The sequence below is a fragment of the Caretta caretta genome, chromosome 6 (genome assembly GCF_965140235.1).
Source record: "Caretta caretta isolate rCarCar2 chromosome 6, rCarCar1.hap1, whole genome shotgun sequence".
NCBI lineage: Eukaryota > Metazoa > Chordata > Testudines > Cheloniidae > Caretta > Caretta caretta.
Window position 1 is genome coordinate 90,970,277 of NC_134211.1, and position 23,221 is coordinate 90,993,497.

Sequence of the window (23,221 nt, forward strand, 5' to 3'; positions counted from 1 at the left end):
CTGTTCCGACGCGTTGCTATGGCTCCATGGCGGGGCGTAGCCGCCCAGGATGGAGCAGGTCCCGGAGGAGGAGAGGTCCGGGGGGCCAGGGCCTGAGCCCGGATCCGAGCCCGAAGAGTCCGAGTCCGAGTCCCAGCCTGGCCCGGCCTGCCTCGCCTGGAGCCCCGTGGAGGTGGCTGAGTGGGTTCGGCAGCTGGGCTTCCCCCAGTACGAGGTGAGGGGCAGGGGCAAGGGCAAGGAGGGCGGGGCCGTGAGCTAGGTGAGGGGGGCGCTGCGCGGCCAGCTGCAGGCTCAGAGGGGGGCGAGCTCGGACTGTTACTAACCCCGCTCGCGGTGCCATCGCTGAGCTCCCTCTAGGCCCGAGCTGGAGAGCAATTCCCCCTTCCCTTGCTCCGCCTTGCGGCCTGGCAGCGCCCCTGAACCTGGCATCAAGAGCACTCAGGATCTCTGCGTTCTTGGAAAACTCAGGGCAAGTTTCTAGCCCTGGTGGTGGCGGAGAAGACCTAGGAAGAGTGAGGCCAGCGTCCCGCAAAGGCTCAGAAACCAGAAGGGGGGAAAGCCCTTATTTTTAAAGATCTCATTGCTTTTAAGCCAGTCTCCTGATTGGGCAGCGGGGCGGCTGACTAATGTTGGTTTTTGAATGCTTGGGGTTGGCAGTACTGCTCACTGCTGTATAGTGTTTCCATCTGATTTTCCTGCCAGGAGTGCTTTACAACTAACTGCATCACTGGCCGCAAACTCATCCATGTTAACTGCTCAAACCTGCCACAGATGGGCATAACAGACTTTGACCACATGAAGGTGAGTGCCACACACAGAGTTGCCTTCCTCCATTAGGAGTGTTTATGATTTCCCATCCCATCTCCTACATGTTCATGTTTGTTCTCTGACTACATCAAGTAAGATGTAACACTGCTCCGTCTCTGTTAATGATAATAGCAGGATCTAAACACTCATGCTCAATAGGACAACTAGAACCTGCCCAAAACCTGATGCTTGGATGGATGGATGTACATAGAATGCAACAATATTTTCCTCCGAACGACGGGGCACACTGTTCTGCCTACAGTAAGAATCTTTCTGAAGCTTCATGTAAAACTCAAGATGAACCCTGACCCCAAATCTTTTATGAAGTTCAGAAAAGTTGTATTTAAAAAAAAAATTATTTCCATGCCTTTATGCCCATCTGGTTTCCATATAGGACCTGAGGCAGAAGGGCCACAAAGGAGAAAGAAAGCCTGCTGTGGCAGTACTTCCTGTGTGTGCACAAGTAGGAAACAACAGAAATCTTGCCCAAACACTTGTTTGTTTGACAATTACAACCCAGCTTTGGAGACACAGTGATTCTTGACTGCATTACACTGGTTTTGTGTGGTGTAATTTTTCTGAAGTCAATGGAAGCTCACTAGTGTAAAAGTGATTTAAGAATGGAGAAGCAGGGTCAGGTAGTTTGGATCTGCACCTGCATTTCTGGGTGCTTAGTCCAACCTCTCCAGTATTTTGCCCACCTTTGTCCTACCACTTAATGAAGAGATGTGTATATAGGGGGGAAATGGTCTACAAAATCCTAATTTTTAAAATTAACAAACTAGTCTTCACTAATTAAAACTGTACAAAAATCCCCATCTAAAGGATCCCAAAATCAGCTAATAAGGAAGGACTTTTTACTTGCTACATTGGGGATGGACAGAGGCCTCACCTTCTTATGCAGCCTCACAGGAAATGTTCCATGGTTCAAGGTTCCATGTTCCCTCCCAAATGGTCAGAGCCTTTCTAGAGGGTTCTGAGCTTATATGGAGGATGTTGGCACAGCCCAACGCTAGGAATGTGTACTGATAATACTCAAAAGAGAACTTTGAGAGCTTTGAATGAAAGGCATCAGAGAACTGCAAATTGATGTTAAAGATTTTTGCCCTCCCTAATGAGATACTCTTTGTGACAAATACTACAGAAGAATATTCAAACACTACTCTATTAATGTTATATGTATCTTTATGGGCATGCTAGTGATTGTAAACCTGGCTAAATGGGTCAGACAAGGAATGCTTCCTGCAGGAACTAAAATCTCTGGCCAGGGAGGGGGTGAAATTAATTCAACTCCACAATACTGGAACAAGTCTTTTGAAGTTTCACACTCTCCTCGTCGTGCCCTTCTCCCCACAATAACAGATTGGTTTGACCTGGTTCAAAAGGCCTAAAACAACAAAGGACTTGAAACTGTATAAAATATAAACTCTGGCCTAAAGAGAGGTCACTCACATGCTATCGAAGAATTGACAGGCATGTTGACTATGTCCAAGAGAGACAGGCCCTGCTGTGGACTGAAGTGGAAGTGGAAGGTGGGTGACCACCTGCTAAGCCAGGCATACATATAAGCTGTTTGTTGTTGACTTTTTCTGAAACACTTTTTTTCTGAATAAATGGTACATTGTTTTATGAAAGCTGGCTGGTCACTGAATAACCGTGTCATTGCTCCTGAGAGAGCAGAACTGCAGGTGCTGAACTGAAGTAAGACTGACTGAGATGATCATAAAGAAGTGCAGGAATCTGCAGCCTAAGACCCCGTCTGGAGGGAGCAAATCATGGGATTTCACCCCAGGAAAGGTGATTCCTAGAGACCTAAGACTGATGTGGAGCGCCTCTGAGGAGGCCACAAGGGGTTCAGATGTACAGTTAAATCAGAAACTCTGATACTGCTATCCCCATTTCACAGCTTTGAAACAGGGTTGTGAGAGAGGAAAGAAGTTGCCCAGAGTCATGTTGCAAGTCTGAGGTATCCTGTCTCTATCTTGTGCTTTAACCATCAGGCTCTTCTTTCCTCACTTTCAATCCGTGGCTGAGAAACTAATATTGACTTAAATAATAACATTCAAGTGCTCCAGCAGGGGAAATGCAGTAAAAAGTTAACCTGGTAAAACGTTAGCTATAATTGAATGTGACTATGTTTTCTGTATGCCCAACCAAAATACATTGCCTAAGCCAGCAGAGCCCTTAACAGAATAAGGGGAAGTTTTTCTAAGACACACATAGAATCATACGAGTGGAAGGAACCTCAAGTGGTTATCTAGTAGTCCAGTCTCCTGCACTCATGGCAGGATTAAGTATTATCTAGACCATCCCTACACCCAGAACCGGACACACTGCTCCAGTTGAGGCCTAATCAGTGTGGAGTAGAGCAGAAGAACTACTTCTTGTGGCTTTCTTATAACTCTCCTGCTAATGCAGCCCAGAATGATGTTTGCTTTTTTTGCAACAGTGTTACACTGTTGACTCATATTTAGCTTGTGATGCACTATGACCCCCAAATCCCTTTCGGCAGTACTCCTTCCTAGGCAGTAATTTCTGATTTTGTATGTGTGCAACTGATTGTTCCTTCCGAAGTGGAGTACTTTGCATTTGTCCTTATTGAATTTCATCCTATTTATTTCAGACCATTGCTCCAGTTTGTCCAGATCATTTTGAATTTTAATCCTATCCCCTAAAGTACTTGCAACCCCTCCCAGCTTGGTATAATCCACAAACTTTATAAGTGTAACCTCTATGCCATTATGTAAATCATTGATGAAGATATTGAATAGAACTGGACCCAGAACTGACCCTTGCAGGACCCCACTTTATATGCCCCTCTAGCTTGACTTGTGAACCACTGATAACTACTCTCTGGGAATGGTTTTCCAACCAGTTATGCACCCACCTTACTGTATCTCCATCTAGGTTGTATTTCCCTAGTTTGTTTATGAGAAGGTCATGCGAGCCAGTAACAAAAGCCTTACTAAAGTCAAGAGATACCACATCTACCACTTCCCCTCTACTCCCAAGGCTTGTTACCCTGTCAAAGAAAGCTATTAGGTTGGTTTGACACTATTTGTTCTTGGCAAATCCATGCTGACTATCATTTATCACCTTATTATCTTCTCAGTGTTTGCAACTTGATTGCTAAGTCACCCTATTCCCATTACTTATATAAAGCTGAGCCCCTAGCTGTCTTCCTTTTCAGGGGTTTTAACTGAGGTTTTTACATAATCAAGTGAACAGAAAACAGGACAGCGAGCCTGGATCTTGTGAGTTCTGGCTCTGCCACTGACTCTGTGTAACCTTGAACAAGTTCCTTAACCCAGATTTTTCAAAAGTGGGTATTTAAACATAGACATTCAATTCCATATTGTTAGGCACATAAGTGATCTGAGTGCCACATGTGCTTATTGTGAGCTGCGTCTGTTTAAATCATTCAGCACCTCTGAAAATCACGTAACTGATTTAGATGCCTAACTTTAAACACCTGAGTTGGAAAATTTGGGCTACAACCTCTCTTTACATCAGTTACCCACCTGAAAAATCCTTTCCCAATCTCATAGCGAGGCTGTGGGGATTGTTTGAAAAGGACTTTAAACCCACTAGGCATACTTATTCTTTGACTGCATGTGTATGTTGCCTTCTTTGTCACATAAAGAGCTGGCTGGCTGCATCCTCGTGAGCTAGAGGGTACTGAACTTCAAATGGGCCACAGGCTGCTTTTGCAGAGCCATAACAATTTTGTTTTAAATCTTCATTATTTATGGTTGCCTCCATCACAGGGCACGATCTGGAAATTCAAAGAGTTTGCAGCTCACAAGCAACAAGAGATAAAATCTTTATGCACTGTGGCAGGAATTTGAACATTGTGTTCTTTATGCTGTAAAGCACCAAGCATTTGGGCCAATCTTAACTCTTGACTGGCTGAATGGTTCTAACCCTTTAGTTCTAATGTACAGTCAGAGCAAAATGAACTTGGGGTAATATTTTTAAAAGCACCTAGGTGAGTTAGGAATTTATGTCCCATAGCTTGTGAGTGGAATTTAGGCATTTTTGAGAACCCCCCCCTTGGCCATTATCTTCCTGGTTTCCTTTGTTATTACTGAAGGCACACAGATTCAGCTCTTAGCTATACTGTTACAAATTGAAAATGACTCCACTGACTACAAAGGAGTGATGCTGAGAGCAGAATTAGAGCTGAGAGCAGAATCTGGCCCACGGGGGTTTTTCCAGTGAGAGTCCTCTCTGAACCCAATGCAATTTCTGATTGATGCTGCGATGAGGCCATAATCCTATACATGACACTCAGGCACCAGAGCAAGCCTGTATGTAATTGTAAACAAAACCCAGCTACTTGCTAGAAGTGATTACGAAGGCACCAGTTGAGCAGTATGACTTTACAGTTTACAAGGAGTGGAATGTCGGTGGAGAAGTCCTGGTGTAGAGATTGTATGAGGGCTGGGAGTTTCTCTGGGTTGCTGCTGGTTTTGTTCTAGTTGTATAGTTATTTTAAATCATATGAAAGGCACCCAGAGTAGCAGGTAGAAGACCCTAATAGCCTCCCACTTGAAACTGCACTATGGGATGTGGTTTAGCAAATAGTAAAACTGATTAGAAACACAAAAGGTGAATTGATCAAGGTTTTAAAAGACAAGATTTATATTCTGAAAAGTGACTATATTAAAAATTATAGTCAGGCTCCTTCCACTGGTGGCTTCAGGTCCAGCTATCTCAGATTACAAGTCAGAAAATGATTTTTCTAGTGAGCAGTGCCACTCCTGATCCAACTGGGCCTTTCTGCCTCTTATAGTCTCATCAGTAATAAAAATTCTCCAAACACAATTTAGCAGACAATGTTGATGATGCTGTAGTAGGCAGAGAAGAAAGAATCTCACTCACTCACCCATAGCTGTGTTTGCTCTGCAAGTGCTAATAGGAGTCAAAAAAACAAAACAAACCTGTTTGGGGTAATAAAGGTAGCAGCTGTGACTCCCAACACACAGTAATTCCCTGGACAAATCAGAATGTGCTGTTTTTACATGATCTTTTTTCTAATCATAACTGCACATTGGACTCATCTTGCCAGATCACGCTCTAGCTCCTACGTTATGGAAAGGAAAACATTCTGAAAGGAGAAACTGCAGGAGTTCTCTTCTGTGCAGCTCTACACTACAGAGCTCTATCGATGTAGCCACCACACTAAGAATAGGCTCCCTTATGTTTCCTCTTGCATTTCAGGAGATTTCATGGCATGTGCGAGAGCTGCTGGGGATTGAGGAGCCTCTCTGGAGCAGAAGCATTGCCCTCCCGTACAGGGACAACGTGGGCTTGTTTTTAGAGCACAAAGCCCCAACTGGTGCAAAAGCTGATGCCCTCACCTTCTCTCAGTTTGTCCAAGAAGCAGGATTAGAGCCATATGCTACAATTTCACAGCAGTCTGGGCTTTTTACAAAGGTGGAAGCAGACGCCCTTACCTTCTTTGTTCAAGAAGCTACAATTCCATCCTCTCTGGATTAAAGAAAGGTGCATTGATACTCTGATTTGTTTAGTGCTGACAGTATGCTCAGCCATGTACAGTTCCTCCCTTGAACACGTTTGCCATTTAAACTTTTACTCCTAAAGACACCCCTATGGGATATTGCCAGGCGCTGAACTCCTTAGTGCAGTTACATTATCCTATACTGAAAGGTTCCCTTTCTCCCCATTGCAGGAGCTCTGTGTGGCTCAGTCATGTCTGAACTGCTGCTACTTCACATGTTATCACCAAGACCAGAGATCAATCTTAATCACCTTTCATTGACACCCACTTTCCTCGAACCCAGGTGATAGATTATAAGGTTTTTCCCCAAACTCTAGTCTTTGCCCTTACAGATCCGGCTGATCTCGTTCACTACTCCACACACAGAAATAAGTTTAAAGAGTTAAGTGATGTATGTAATAATTGCCTTATGATATAGTGCCTTATGTTGTAAAGAATCTCAGGGTGCTTTACAAACTATATAATGCAGAAAGAAAAAGGAGTACTTGTGGCACCTTAGAGACTAACAAATTTATTTGAGCATAAGCTTTTGTGATGCATCCGATGAATTGAGCTGTAGCTCACGAAAGCTTATGCTCAAATAAATTTGTTAGTCTCTAAGGTGCCACAAGTACTCCTTTTCTTTTTGCGAATACAGACTAACACGGCTGCTACTCTGAAACCTATATAATGCAGGAATCCCTTTCCTCATCACAGAAATAGTTACTTTTGAGATAGAATAGATATTTTTATTAATTGAACAACAGGTTAGATTAGGACAGGAAGTGTAGAAGAACATTTTATCCAACTGAAACTGAAGAAAGAATTTAAGGAGGAAGCACTGAATTGCCCTAGATGGAATTTGGCCAGGACTCCAGGGCTAAGACCCTTATTCTTGAGAGAAGAATCATGCAATCTTTTACATGGTTAGGGTTTTGGTTTTACATTTCATCCTACACTTTTAGGTCTCATCAGCATTTTCAGCAGCAAGGCATCTCCTGGCACTATGATTAAGTGGTGGTTCAATCCTGACTGAAAGGCAAAAATACTTCCTACCGAATCATCACTACCATTTTCTGCAGCAGCAGCAGGGATTTCATTGATCCCCAGTCCAAATACCGAACCGGCACAATCCTCTTTAGTGTGTGAGATCTTATTAGTTCAAAACCCAATGTGGTGGGACTGCAACCACTGTAAGGCTGCTCTCCTGCTTACCTATCAAAAATGCTACAGAAAACAAATGTTTCCAACAGTTTGAATTGAGGTCTTAGGACAAAATGCCATTTTAATAAGTGAGCTTGGATTGAAATAAAGCAGTTATCTGGCAGAGTGCTAACTTCCCAGGCAAGCAGGTTTAATAGAAAACCAAAACAAACTCTTAGAAATAAATAAAAACATGCACTGATTAGCGGAATCTGCAGTGTTACTCTAAACATTTAAAAGAGCAAGCAGCGCAAATTCCCACTTTTTCCCCACCTCGCTGTGGGACAGATAGTCATCACTGTTAGGTTCCAGGACTGTTCAGTAACAGCCATGCTTGTTGGCTCACTGTGTCCAGTACTTTGTTGAACGGTGACCCTTTCCAGAGAGAGAACTCAGAGCTAACACATGTAAAAGTCAGAGACCCCAAAGATTTTAGCGGTAGCCAACTCACATTCTGTGAGGATGTTACCAAGTGGTCACAAGTTAGGAGAGATTGCAGATGCATACAAGTTGGGAAGCTTGCCTGTACTTGAGAATTATGAGTCAGGAACGCTATTCACTTTCACTGTTTAATTTGCCCACTACTTTGCAGTTTGCTTGTGCTGTGGGTGATAGTCAGGTAAAGGTTTACATGCCATTCCAGCTTTATCCTTTCCACTGCAGGATAAAGTCCTCACTGTACATTCCTCCACCACACATAACCATATGGATCCTGCAATGGGAACTGGTAGGAAAGGGGTCTTAATCTCTGTCACAGTTCTCTTCAGCATTAAACCTTAGCAAAGCAGTTCCATCCCAGGAAGTTTGGAATCACACTGTGGTTATACTGTATGAAGCTTCAGAATCAGTGTTAGGAACATCCCCTGGGTCTTCTGTCCAAGTCACATCAATAGCAGTTGTGGGTGGACATTGACTCATGACCCAGCACCATACGGGGATCTGCTGTGGCAGGAAGAGAAGAAATTCTGCTGGCCATCCCTCCACTCTTTGCAAGCAAAACTCCAAAGGAGGTACAGTAAAACAAAGTAAGATGGTTCTGGAGAAGCACACTCCTTGCTAGAAGCTGACTGAAGGGAGACTCCTTCATTTGTACAGTTGTCAGGTCAAACCAGGGGAAGGTGCTGGGAAGAGAAAACAGGGTGTATTATTTATGGGCAACAGCTATCGGTTCCATACCTGTGATTTAACAAGATGGCTTTCTTTGGTCTTAAGTCCTCTGTCTTAGCCCATTGAGAAAGCTATGTGATTCAGAACCTTGAGTTCTTTGGACAAAGCCAGAACCACCCACAATGAGCAAAACTCACTCTGGTATTAATGGGATGATCTTGAACAAACTGGCCTACTGCATCCAGTAGTATACCGATAAACAAACACATCCATCAGACCAGCCCCAAAGCAAGAGTGTCAGTGCCTTGCCATTGGATCTTCTTCCACTATCCATAAGAACCGTCCGCTTCAGGATGATCCTCCAGCTATCTCTATACATGTTTGTACTATGCCCATCACACTGCACTACAACTAATCAAACAACTAATCAAACAATAATGCAGAAAACAGAATTAGTGGGGAGGGATGGTTCAAGAATTGGTAATGAGTTCTCTAGTACTCAGTTCAAATCAAGCCTTCATTGGGTAGTGACCAAAAGCATTATCACATGTGACCCAGGGATCTCTTGGTGCCCACTGACAGAGGGTACAGGGGGAACACACAAGGTTTTACACAGGTTCCTTGGAGTGGATAACTGCATAATATGCCAGAAGGGTTCACCGAAGGGTGGCATATGAGGTCTCTACCAAGAGCCTGTAGCCCACTGGGCAACATAATCATTGTGAAATGTATGTACAGATAATATTTAAGGAGTTATGTATCTATACTGAAAATTATGTTCTTCAGGTTTGGGAGTTAAGGCAGGTTACCAGGTGGTGAGAAACCTCTGACATGTTCCTTCCAGACAGGAGATAATAGATGTTTATCTCTCTGTCTGGCCACACTGAGCCAGCTGCCGCATGAGAAAGAGAGAGAGAGAAAAAAATCTATAGGAAAAAAACAATGAGCAAGAGGGTGTCCTGTCTGTGAATGAAGACAAAGCATCAGACTGGTATATCTTGTGGGGGCAAAGAGACACACAGGTTTCTTCATGTAGAAGGCAAGCTAACAGTGTTTTTGTCTTATGAAAAGGGCGGGGGCGTGTCACAGCCAGCCTGGCTGTAAAGCACTGTGAGAAGGATTTTGGGGTAAGCAACATTCTACAAGACATGAGAATATCTTGCTAATTATCTCTAGGCTCTAGAATCCATGTTATAATTTTATTTTATATGTAATCATTTGTTTTCAATATTTCTACTTGCTATTACTCGAATCTCTATGTTTTGTTAAATAAAGTGAGATTTGTTTATAATGAAATCAAGTATAAGTGGTGTGTGTTAAGCAGACCCATGATCTACGGTGGAACTGATAAGCTGTTTCTTTGGAAGCAGCCAATCTGTGAATACTGTAAGTGTGGAACAGGGGCTGGATACTCCAGGGAAACACTCGGCGGGCTCGAGGGCTAGAGTGTGCCAATCACTAACCTGCAGAGTGACAGTGTGGGGTCTGCAAGGCCTAGAGGGAAGTGTTTGTGTTGCCCATGGAGTAGGAGGACTGGCCTATGGCTTCCTCTCACTGACTAAGAGCAGGTGGTAAAGAGGTGCCCTCAGAACTGTGGGTACCACCGGGAAATGGCACACCATCCAACTGCTGTTCAGTGCCCTGTATGAAATGTGCTGGGATCTCAGATTGGTTCTTAATGGACAGATCTTCGGACATATGGCTTCTGACACCAGATGTTAGGTAAGTGATGTAGCCACTCTATCATGGCAACATGATCTGGAGACATCAAGCAGATCCATCCACCATCAAGATGATAAAGAGGGCTGCCCGTAACCAGATGGTCCCCTGTTTGTTCTGGACAGGTGACCACATAAGAAAAATCACCCGACAAATTAGCCCCCTTTTTGGCAGTCTTTGCAGAGAGATCAAGCACTGAGTGGGCCCTGGAGACTGAAATTCCCCTCTTCCTCCTAGCACTTGTCCCTCAAAGGCACATTGGGAGTGGGAGAGAAACTAGCTTTGCCACTGCACTGGCTCTGGGAGGATAAAAAACAGTTCTCAGACTCTGGGACTGTTCATTTAGCAACTTCCACCAACACTAAATTTAACTTAAATGTTTTAAACAAAAAAACAAAACTGGTGCAAATCTGGTGGGAGCAGGCCAAAAGCGCCACAAGATTAAGCCATCCAAGGCGGCAGCGGTAAAGCTTTCCGGTATAGCATTGTCTGAGGATTACAAAGCACTTTACAAATAAATAAAGCCTCACACCCTCCTCTCCCCATGAACTAGGTGAGGATTAACCTCATTTTACAGATGGGAAACTGAGACAGAGAAAGGAAGTGACATCCCAAGGTCATACAGGAAGTCTGTGACAGACTGAAAAAATGGACCTAAGTCTCCTGACACCCCATTCTCTTCTCTAACTCCGAGTCTGGCTGCTTGAAAAGGATAAAGGAACATTGTTCATCATTTTCATCCAAAACCCAACAATAACTGTATGGTGGCACTGGCGGGCTGTAGACATGAGGGACCACACAGGGAGGGACAATATTCTCCAGACTGCTAGTCAAGGTGGTGGTTCTTTAACAAGAAGAGGGGGAAACATTAAAACCAAAAGTTTTGCTGAGGATTGGGAATGAAAAAGGAAAAGGAGTGGGAGTGCAAGGCCAGCAGCAGGAGCTACTAGACAGAATAGAAATTATGTACCTATCTTGGGGGATCTTAGGAATTACAGACAAATGAACCACACTTCAGTACCAGGTAAACTGGTTTAAATGACAGTCAAAAAGAGATCTATAAAAGACCTAGATTAATATGATATGTTAGGACTAACCAGCACAACTTCTGTAAAGAAAAATCATGCCTTTCTAAAGTTCTTTGAATGTATCAACAAAACAATAGATATGGAGGAATCAGGGAACCAGGGCTTTGGAGCGGAGCCCGGAGTTGGAGCGCAGAGCAGCTCTGGAGCAGCGGAGCTGCAGGTTTTTGCCTGGAGCTGGAGTGGAGCTCCAAAGCCCTGCAGCTAACAATTCATTTGAGCTTCCAAAACCCTTCAATGAAGTTGCTGTAAATTAGAATCCTAGGGTAAAATTCGGTCATAGATGAGAGAGTGGGGAAGAGAGTGCAAAACAGAAACAGAGTACAAATATATGATCAATTTTCACCATGCAAAAAATAGGGTACCCCAAAGTTTCCATGCTAGAGCCAGTGCTTAGTAGATTTATCAGTGATCTATAAGAGGAACAAACAGCAAGCTGGCAACATTTGCAAATGGCATGAAATTATTTTGGTTAGTCAACATTAGAAATGACAGTCAGTAATTTCAGGGGGACCTTGCAAAACTAAGTGAACAGTAATATCATGACAGAGGAAATCCAGTGTTGACAAGTGCAAGATAATGCACATGGGAAAGAGTAATATGAACTACTCAAAGTCGCTGGGTTCTAAATTACCTGTAACCACTTAGAAAAAACATTTCTGCTGTATGTGCAGTGGCCAGAGAGCAAACAATGTTAGTTTGCATAAATAATGGAATGGAAAATAACATTGACAATATTTAATGCCAGTTTTATAATGACACTGCATAAATCAATGATACGTCCTCACCCAGAATACTCTGTTCAGTTCTGGTCTCCCCATCTCAAGCAGAAAATATAGAAGAAATAGAAGGGGTTTCAAAGATAAGCAATGAAAGATTGAAAATCTTGGAAAGATTTCTTTGTAAAGAGAGATTGATAATATGGGGACTGTCTAGTTTAGCCACAAGAGCAATGAGAAGGGACATGATAGAGGTATATAAAATATTGAACCATCCAGAGATGGTGAATCATGTCCTCTCACATAAGAGCAAAATGACATTTGATGAAATTGAAAGGCCACAAATTTCAAATCAATAAAATATTTTTTTTTATATATTGCATACTTAACCTGTAGGCTCACTGCCACAAGATAGCATTGATGCCAAGAGGGTCATAGGATTCAAAACAGGATTGGACATTTAGATGGCTAAGAACAGCCACAGTTACACATTACATGTCTTTTCCCCTCTCTCTCTTTAATTTAATTTATTTAAAGGAAGGGATATAAGCCTGCCTGCTTCAGAGCAGAACCCAAGCACTGAATGAGAGGTTAGAAAGAAACTTTCCCTATGGACAGATTAGTCTCAATTTTTTACTATGAGTTTTCTTGAACCTTCTCTCAGGCATTTGGTATTAGCCACTGTCAAAGACAGAATAGTGGACTAGAAGGCCCACCAGTCTGGGTTGTCCAGTATGGACTTTTCTGTGTTCTGTTGTTTCACACCAAGTTGTACAACTGGAATATCCTACATATCCTCACTGAGTAAATTCTTATCTCTAAAAACTGGAGTAGAGGGGCTCAGAGTGAGATACTGAAGTATTCAATAGGTGGATTTCAGGTGGCTTAACAACTAGCAGTATATTGGACTTTGGGTTGTCCATCCCTTATCACACAGGGTAACATTTTCAAAAGCGCTGAAGTCCCATTTTCAAAAATGACTTAGGAACTTGGAAGCCAAGTCTCATTAAAATCAATGAGACTTTGGCGCTTTTGAAAATTGACCCAGCACTCACTGGTGCATGACACGAAGTCAGGAGGGCGTGTACCATATTCTTCCTCTGTAATAGGAAGACTCCTAGCTTTCAAATCCTGGGATGTGGCAAAAGTTCAGGGAGGATGGCCAAGTAGAAACATTTGAAGTTTGGCACTTTACTTACTCCTCTTGAGTCAGGGAGGAGACAAAAGTTTGGCTGACAAAGTTCCCACACACAAAGCGTGGGCAGGAAGTCTTCTGCTCTGCACAGATGGGGCAGTGCTCGGGGAAACATATGTCATTCAGTAACTTCAGTGTGCGCTGGTGGGGCAGACGCCACCACATGCAGCTGTTCAGGGCTGCATAGAAAATGGCCTCCAACCACTTGCCAGTCACAGCAATTCTCTCTGCACAACAATCAGAGAACAAACGTTGTCAGTTATCACTACACATACTGATGTGAAGGAAACAGCAGAGATTTTTTTTTTAATGTCTCGTCCTCTCTTGTTCCCTATCAAGAAGGGTCAACATGGCAACAACGCACAATGTGCTTATTTACAGGCCAGGGAGGAGAGGCTCAAATCCAGTAAGTAACAATAATATACTAGCTTATACCCATCTAGCATGTAAAGCATGTTGGGCTGAAATAAGCTGTGTATAAAGGGACCACTCATCCACTGCAGCTGTCCCTGTGGTAGAAAACGACAGTTAACAGTTTAGGACAGGAAGTTAAGAGGAATACCATATCCAGGTGAAACCATGGAAGAGATGGGAGAATCTAGGGGTGGCAAGTCAATTCCCAAGTTGGAATTTAGTCAGGGTTGACACCAAAATACGGACTTGGTCTTGATCTATACTCCATCAGAAGGCCTCCTAGCTCCCATTCATGGCTTTCCCATCTGAGAGTGCCAAGGCTCCTGCTCGCTCACCAAAGGAAACGATGGCTCTCAGAAGAGTCAGAAAAGAGTTCCAGAGGCATACACATGGAGAGAGGTCTTCTCCACAGTAATTGTCCTGACCGTAACAGTGGGGCACTGAAGCACTTGCAAACTCTAACAAAATCAGACAAGTCAGAGATGGAAAAGATTTTTGGGGGTCACTTACTCCATCCTCCTGCCCATACAGGATTGGCCCCCACTAGCTATTAATTCTGTGTTTTGTCCAGTCTAGTTTTATCTAGCCAGTGACAGCCCTGCCAGCATTTTTATTAGGAGGTTTTTCTTCCATATTCTGCATTTCCAAACCATTATTCTCATTCAGTGCTGCTCAGGTGACATAGAAACTGAGTAGCTATTACTCTATAGCCAGCCCTGTTCATGAATCTTGCTGGGGCTAGGACAGGCTCAGAATAGTGTGAATGTCAAGCAAAGACATTGTTTCTAATTCCACAGGAAAACACCTGCAAAGTGAGGAGAAATACATTCACCTTTGGGACCACAGGGACAGGTAGCCTGTATAACAATAGGGTCTTGGAGTGCAGCTGTGATTGTCCCATTTGTCCCCCACATGTTCCTTAAGTTTCTGCTAGTGCACTGGTATTGTGGCCTCAGGATGGCACTGTAGGAAAGGAGCTGCTTCAACCTGAAAGCAAAGTCATTCAAATAACTCAGAAAAGTATCCAGTGCCCAGAGAGTGGCACACCAAAGGAGAATAAAAGTACATTTCTATAATACCATTTATTCCAAACTCTGTTTACAGCATCACTGAAATGCTGCCGCCTCTGGGGTGCAAAGAAAGCAAACACTGGACAACATGAGGGGACAAGGGTAAATGTTATAGCCAGACACAAGGCAAATCTCTGCTCTTACAGTAAGTTCCAGGGATGGTCAATGCCCACACAGCAGACGGAACTTTAAATGTTTAAGATCCTGTCTGAAAGAACCACATGCAGTAAAGTGCAGGGCACCAAATACACTAGTCAGAGGAGGCTGAGTCAATGCTGCTAGGATTCTAATCTGAGCATGTTAGAGCTGAGACATTTCACAGAACAGCTGGGACTTTAGCAGTTTTGTTTTGTTTTTTTGAAGGAAGGGAAGGAGTGAGTCTGTGCTACATCCTGGTCCAATATTGATAGAACTTCCACCGACTAGGATTTGGCCCTTAATCCCTCCCTACTTTGGTAAAGTAACTTCTATATCCTGCAGAATAATAGAAGCCCAAGAGAAGGACAGGGTGGCTCTGGAGGCCAGTAATAGGACATTAGCTTTTCACTGCTAGGGTCCTGGTTTAAATCCAGCCCATCTCAGTAGTTACTGAAGGGTGTTTGTTCCCATGAAATGGCTGTTCAGTAGCCTGTGTAAAATGAGATTGCGGGTCTCAGCACTGTTCCTAGTAGATATCTACAGCACAAAGAGCCTTGTTACATTTGTCCCCTTGTTAGCCTCTCAGCAGAGCAGCCAAGAACTGAATGGGCCACAGAGACTGAACCTCTCCCAATATCGCCACCCCAAACATTCAAAAATCCTAGGTCAGCCCCCGCAAATAATGAAGTTAACTTAAAAATTATGAATTTGTTTTACATAATACTTCACACTGCCTACGTTTTATTTCTGGCCTCCTGGGTTTAGAGCCCTTAGGGTGCACTTAGGCCATGTTTCAAGCTTTTCTCCTCAATCATGAGAGCTAGAAACTTACGTTTTTAAAAAATAAACACTGAAATTCTCATGTATTCATGTGATTCCCGAGGCTGGGGCTTTAAGAAAACCACCAGTTATTGCGAGACTTGTGATAAAATCATGAGAGCTGGCAACACTGCTGCCACCATGCCAGGTCAGGCACGTTGGCAGTGGTGGCACTGTACTGGCCTGATGTGTGGACAAATCAGGGGATTTAGTGTGCTGGGCTATCACACCAGCACTGATGCAATCAATACTACCTGGGCAGCGGGACAGCAGTGACCAGGCTGTACACAATGCAAGGTTCCCGGAGTGCAGAATGAATTCCTGAGCAGATTTGCTGTAGATGAGATGGGAGGCAACAAAGAAACACAATGTCTGCCCAGGCCACAAGCTGGCCATTGTCATAAAAACATTCGACTCCCAGCTGCTGGAACTCTGCTAGGGAAGACAAACAGAAAAGGCAATCATCACCCCAGCTCCAAGAGGCAAGGAGGAGCAGCCAGATAGTCTGCAACATCCACACTTGTGTAGGGTCATCGTGGTGTTTGCTCTCAGGCACACCTTGGTAAGGTGTGAGAAGCATGCGTTACCTCAGCTCATAATGGGGTAATCCAGGTCCTCTCACCAGGTGGCCCTTAAGAGCTTTATTAGCAGCTACCCATTATCATTATTGATGCACAGCCCATGGTAGCCAGGTAACAGAGAAATGAGCCTCGCTCCTGGGAATAAATAGTCAGAAAATGTGGTTGTCTGGCACCATGTCATGAATATTGATTAAAACTTTAACTGAAGCAGCTAACCCTCAGGATCTGGGTGATTTTCAAGACCTATAAAAAGCCATTTAATAACTCCCCCTCCCTCTCTGCCCCTTGAGAGGATTTTATTGTTGTAAGCGTCTCCCTATAGGAAAGTTATCCTCTGTTCATCTTGGTTTATGTAACAGCTTCATGTGGCATTGGACATTTTGCACGCAATTACGATCTATAACGTAGCACAAGCACCAATCCACCCCTTTTCACTTGGTATTTTTAACATTTTGGAGTAAAGAGAGAAAGAAGCATCTTGTGCTACTGACCCTACAGTGATAGGCCAAGGAGAGTCCCTGGCAGTAACGGCTTTTCAGATCAATGTGGATATTGATTTGGAGAGGTATTTAATCCATCAAGTGAATATTTAATGTGTAGGCATTAGTGTTGCAGCCACTGAGCAATGATGTGAAAAATTGCCAGGGAGAATTTAGAATAGGGCAGCAAAACCAGTTAAGAGGCTGATGGGACTGAGTCATGAGGAAAGATTAAAGGAGAAAAATATATCACTTTTCCAAATGATGGCTAACGTGGGGGATACAATAACTCTCTATAAATATTTGAAGGCTGTAAGTCCCAAGGAGGAGATGACTTGTTTAGGGTGCTCTAAGGAGGTATGATTGGAATAATGGAGTGAAATTAAAAAAAGGAAGGAAAATATAGAATTATCAATATTTCCTAATGCTGAAATCTAACAGCCTGTGGAATAGACTTTGAAAGGAAAAGGGTAAAAACTCCATTGATTGGGTCTAGGGCTGGTCAAGACGTGTACATCACAATGGTTTTTGATGGAAAATTGGGTTGTCAGATAAACAAAGTTTTCCACAAAAAGTGTCTGCTTTCTGCTGAAAATGTTGAGCTTTCATTTTTTGACAAAGTCAAAAGTTTTCTGTGGAAAAAAAATTCGGACCAACTCGAGTTGGGACACTGAAAGTGAGACAGCCAAAGCAGGAGAAAACACACTATGAGACTTGCAGTGGCAGGGGTGCTTGGATTAGATATGCTAGGTCTTTACCCATTTGAATTCCCATGATTCACTAGCTCTTACACAAAGTCTCTGGCCTCCTGGTGGAGATGTGGATATTCTGAGACGAAACGCCACTCAGCTCCAGTAGTGCCCTGGCCAGCTGCTTCCCAATGTGGCCTCCACCAATAATCCCAACCTTCAGGCCTTCACTGCCCATAGATTCCTTGGAGGAAATCAGTGAAACCTTCCCACTCTCTTTCTGCCTGAGAAATGACACACAGAGCTGACATCACTCCACCAGACACTACAATGTATCCATTACCCTGAAACTAGTCCCTACACTGTTCTCCTCAGGAAGGAACCACTGACCAGATTTTCCTGAAAGGAGAGAAGACTTGTCCCATATTTTAAAGAGTCAGTGCTATGTTTTCATTCTCATTTCTAAAACATAAAAGCTAGCAGCAGCCAGCCCAAGCTCCAGCTACTCCTTTCCAAGATCTAAAATTCACAATGATCAACATCTATAGTCGCCTTAGATCCGCTGCTAGGTACCCACATCACCATAATCCAATCCTGCCCCACTTCTTAATCATGCCATATAACAAAAACCCCATCCATCCCTTACCATGTCCTCTCTTCAAATACCCATGAAGAAAAGGGGAGTTTTGCAGCATGAACAGAAAGGTAACAGATTTCTAGTACAAATGGAAGTGAATTCCAGACCTGAGAGGCCCTCAAAGACACCCTGCCAGCAGTTCCTTCTCTTCTTTATCAAGGGGCTACAACTCAAGTCCTGGTGACCACAATTGCAGTAATATGGCATGGGGAGAGGGGTGCCCCTTAGGTAATATGAGCACAAACCATTTAAGGCTCTAAAGGGCAAAACCAACACCTTGAATTCCACCCACTAACCCACTGGCAGCTAGTGCAGCTCACAGAGCACGGGAGCTATTATTCCCAGCGCAAAACTCCCCATAACATTCTGAATTAACCGCAGCTTCTGAATGGTCTCATGGTATAGCTCCAAGTGATCTAATCCTGAGATGATAGAGACACAGATGGTCTTAATAAGATCCACATCCCAAAGGAATGGTCACACTCACCTTACCCAGCACAGATGGGGAAACTCACAGGCTCAGGGGACTGGGAATGAGATATGGAGTGTCCCACCTCCAGGGCACCCAGACAGATAGTAACCAATACACATCATTGCATGCTGAGGACTGTTCCATGACCTATGTTGAATCAGCTGGGGGCCTTGTTCTAGTGAGAAGGGCATCCACATCATAAAATATACCACCACATCTGGCACTAACTGGCTTCTTGTTGACAATCTTAGCCAAAGACCAAATGGGTCACTGAGGCTGAACTCTTCTCTCACTCCTCTGATTTCCACCAGGGGAGAACTGAGGTCTGTTGGTAAGGGGAAGCTTGCCAGTAGCTGCCCTTTTTCTGGGGATAAATAGAGGCCTTCAGTCTCCAGGCCTGTCAAGCCAGCTCCTTTCTTCAATATTGAGAAACATCAAAGGAAAGGATGCCTATTTCAGCCTTACCTGAGGGCATGGAGCAGCTTGCAGAAGAAGACAGCATGGGCACATGCATTCACCATCAGCCCCTTGCAGCGGCTTCTCAAACACAGCAAGGACTGTTTGCATTCTTCCACCGCACACTCAGACTGAAAGGACTTCAAATTCACCATGATATCTGACATTGTGGCCCTGCATGAGAACCTTCAGCAATGAGCGGCAGTTAGAAGAGTGGCCCAGCATCCATCAGTCTGGCATTGCAGCCAATCCCCAGCTCCTCCCACAGAGCAGGGGTAGCCAATATACACCTAGTTCTACTTCAACAACATGACAAACATTACCAGTAGTAAGGAGGAGCAGAAAGATCTCAGCATGTGATGCAGCAGAGCCTCTGAGATCAAGCATTGCATGCTGGGATTATTGTTTCCATGGAGCTGCAATCTAATTCATTCTATGAAGTGTAGCTGTGGCTGGCAACAACTGACAAGTTGCCGACACAGCACTTGGAAGGGCGCAGTATGGGCTGCTCTGCTCCTAAGCTACAGGTAAGATGAAAACTAGAGCCAAGGTGAGCAATTCCAGTTTCCAAGTATTATGTTTTTCATTCATCACCAGTCTGAGTTTTGTCAGCATTGTGTGCCCCACCTTCCTCTCCTCCTTCCCCCCAAGCCTCTCAGAGAATGTGCGTCTCTCTTCCTTCCTTCTGTATCCCTCCCCTCAGCATGAGAAGCTGAACAGCTTTTAGGTCTCAGAATAGAGCCTGGTATTTTCGTTGCTTGGGGTCAGAGCCTCACCAGAGCCACCCGTGGTTTCCACAGGAATAGCATGCAGTCTCACTGCAGAGCACATCACAATGCAAACACAGGACACTAAGCTTGGGCCCTCTGGTTGTTCCCAATTTTAGACAAAGTTCTTAGCACCCTTGACTCCAAGTGAAATGAAAGTGCTCAGCATCTTCCAGGTTTGAACCCATATTGGGAAGTCACCATTTCAGTTCATTTGACAACAGTGGGGCTTCTTTAGTCATTGGGTAAACAGCTTCTTCAAGTCAGGCAACAGTCAGGCCTGTTTCAGTGAAGTGGATAGCTTATTGCACCATTTGGCCTAACCCAAGGCTGACCCGCTCTTCTCATCAAGAAGGGCTGGAGTCAGTCATTGCTTGAGCGGCCAGTATGGGGGGCTGCTGAGCAACATAAGGCACTTCCTCCTCTCCTCCCAAGGGCTGGGAACTGTTAACTGTGACCACCTGAAACTGATCCCAAAACCAGCCCTGACTACACAAAGATAATATAGCAGGGAAAGGGTGTTCCTAAGGCTTTCTCCAGCACTTCTTATTCAGGCAAAGTACCCAGTGAGTAAAGGAGGCTGAATATGGCCAAAGATGCCCTCTGTCCGCAGCAGGCCTGTAGTGCCAAGCCAGACCCCAAGACTCTCTAGTTATAAGCAAACCGCTTTGTTTATAACATCACGAAAAGACAAAGAGCCTGATCCTGCAGCCATTACTCCCCCAAGTAGCTCTACTGACTCTAGTGGTGTGAATAAGGAACACTCAGGTGGGTAAAGGTGGCCTGCCTGAAGATCTAACACACACAAACCCCCTGCAGTTTCTACTGTCTGAATTTTGTACCTAGTCCTGCCCCAGCTGAAGTGCTGATGACAAAACCCCCTTCATCAAGCAGTGTAATGCTCCTTGCTTGAGAAAAAAACCTCAGCAGCCTCCTGGATCTCCCACCTGGTGAGACCTTTTACCCATTGCCTCCCTGCTGGACTCCTTTTCCACGGGCTTCAGGTTCTCAACAGCAGGTCACCTCCTATTCTGGAATCCAGGCAACTCAATCCAAACAAGTGAAGTTGTCATGGCAATTGCTTAGTTACCAAATGTCCTGGTGAGAACCTTGCTGTTTGCGTAAAAGCCACCAAAGCCCAGGCCCTTAAGGGTCCAGGACCACATCTCTCATCCCACAGAGAATGGGAGAAAATAATAGTTAGAAGAGTCATGAGTAAGGCTAAGATTTTGTCACGGGTATTTTTAGTAAAAGTCACAGACAGATCATGGGCAACATACAAAAAGTCATGGAAGCCTGTGACCTGTCTGAGACTTTTACTAAAAATAATGGGGAGGGGGGAGGTTATGGCGGAAGGGGTGTTGACTGAAGCCCAAGTGGGGGAAAGAGAGCCCAAGCCCTGCTGCAGGAGGGGAGCAGGGTGCAGCACTCGCCGTCCACGGTGGCACCTCCTTGCAGCTCTTGATGCCCCCCGCTGCGGCAGCTCCTCACAGCTCCGGGTGCCCCCAGCCAGCTGACAGCTCTGGCCTTGCCGCCCTGAAGCTGAAGTGAAAAATGTCAAGAAGGTGTCTGAAAGTCACTGAATCCATGATTTCAGTGACCTCCGTGACAATCTTATTCTTAGTCATGAGCGTCTCTGGAGGCAGGAAGTTCACTTCCACCTCATCAAATTAACATGAGTAGCCGGACAGTTCTGGGTGCAGCTCTGCAACCCTGACACCTAGTGGTTAGGTTAGCATTGGCCATTCATGTTATGCGTACACCGCAATAGAACACCCACAGGGGGGGCCCATGGCAGCTGACTCAGGCTCACAAGGCTTGGGCTGTGGGGCTATAAAATTGCAGTGTAGACATTTGGGCTTCGGCTGGTCCGCCGATTCCCAGAGTCCAAGCTCCAGCCCAAGCCCAATTTACACAGCAATTTTATAGCCCTACAGCCCAAACGACCCACTCTGTTCTGCAACCCCCCACACCCGGCCTCAGTCAGCTGACCCAGGCCAGCCACAGGTGTCTTGTTACAGTGCAGACATACCCTCAGGCACGAAGCTCCTGTGAAAATAGATGCTAGGCAGGTGCTGGCAACCTTTTTGCGTTGGTTTCCTGTGTTCCTCCCAGAGCAAAGTGGAGGGGTAAGTTTGGTACAGTAATTCTTTCAGGTTGGGGATAGGGTTGGGCGCTGTCTGAACATTTCTATGGTACTTTTAATTCCAAAAAGCCCAAAAGCATTTTACAAACTTCAGGTGAACTCTACGCAAGGATCACTTCATCCAGGGGATGGAGTGCAGCAGTTGTTTAAACAGCTACACAACAACATTACACAACCACTTAGAACAGGAAACAAAGAATGATGCTACTCCTCACTGAAACTACCACGTAGGAGAGGGGAAATTTAGGGAGAAAGAATAGAATGACCCAGGTTGGCATTTAACAAGGACGCCACCCTACTGGTTTTGCAAAGAGTGCCATGAGATCTGTAATGACCTTACATCTCATCAGAAACCCATCACCTCCTAGCACCACTCTGGGGAAAAAGTACCCTAATTAATTACCACTTCCTGCAGCTGGTAGGTCTCCCACCCACATATGACCAGACTCAACTCTGCTTTGCTTGCAAGGTCGGACAGGATCAGAGCCCTGCCATCCCATGGTCAGACTTACTGTGTGCATAAGTGCTGCATGCTGCCACAACCAGTTCCTCCAACAATGGCTTCATTCTGCAAAGTAGAAGCTGCTCCCATATCTTATAGCAGACACTAAGAAGCACGATAGGTCAATAGTTTTTCACGTTGGCTGCCTCTTTTCCTGGTTTAAGAATGGCTATAATTATTGCTGCTTTCTATTCTTTTGCTCTTCTCCCTGAGGAGTGGATGTTTGTAAAGAGAACAGCCAGCACGTTCTCGCTCTTGGACCCAAATGCTTCAGGAACTCAGGGAATACATCATCAACACCTTCTGCTTTTCCAGGCTTTATTTGGACAATGCCTCTGTCCACCTCCTCCACTGGCTTCAGAATAGGCAGAAACTGTTGTGACCCAGTCCTTGTGTTGACCAGTTACATAGAAGCCAGCTACCAATGCCATCTTAAAACAAGAACAGCATTTATCAGTCCTAGTTTGGCATATGGTACAGGATGGCGGAAAGGACGTCCACTGAAACTTGCAATAACCATTCCCTGTCGCCCAACGATTAGGCTCACCGCGGAAACACTGAGCAACTGCAGATTCACAGGGTATCTCCGTCAAGCTGTCAGCAGCCCCCCGAAGACTGAACAACGGACTCCCGCAAGGGTCCTTTCTAGCTCCAGCACTTTTCAATCTATATATCAGTGATATTGCACCAACATCCTCCCGCAAGTTCATGTA

General features: G+C 44.6%; 2 protein-coding genes across 4 annotated transcripts; one reads left to right on the forward strand and one right to left on the reverse strand.

Annotated features, from left to right (window-relative positions):
• The first annotated feature begins 49 nt into the window (after positions 1-49).
• SAMD15 (sterile alpha motif domain containing 15) lies at positions 50-9,043 on the forward strand. Of its 3 annotated transcripts, XM_048855316.2 has the most exons (3): positions 50-214; positions 703-801; positions 6,031-9,043. In XM_048855316.2, the coding sequence occupies exons 1-3, from the start codon at positions 50-52 to the stop codon at positions 6,307-6,309; spliced, it is 543 nt and encodes a 180-aa protein (XP_048711273.1). In that variant the 3' UTR covers positions 6,310-9,043. The 3 variants fall into 3 exon arrangements, 2 of the variants coding, with proteins under 2 accessions (XP_048711273.1, XP_048711274.1); XM_048855317.2 differs by lacking the exon at positions 703-801; XR_012669012.1 differs by lacking the exon at positions 50-214 and having other exon boundaries at positions 251-2,604.
• Positions 7,798-19,592, reverse strand: NOXRED1 (NADP dependent oxidoreductase domain containing 1). Its single transcript, XM_048855313.2, is given in 7 exon segments — positions 7,798-8,486; positions 8,489-8,634; positions 13,343-13,565; positions 14,585-14,739; positions 16,034-16,214; positions 17,631-17,812; positions 19,103-19,592. Coding segments are annotated over 7 exon segments (1,104 nt in total). The 5' UTR covers positions 19,261-19,592; the 3' UTR covers positions 7,798-8,427.
• Positions 19,593-23,221: the final 3,629 nt, after the last annotated feature.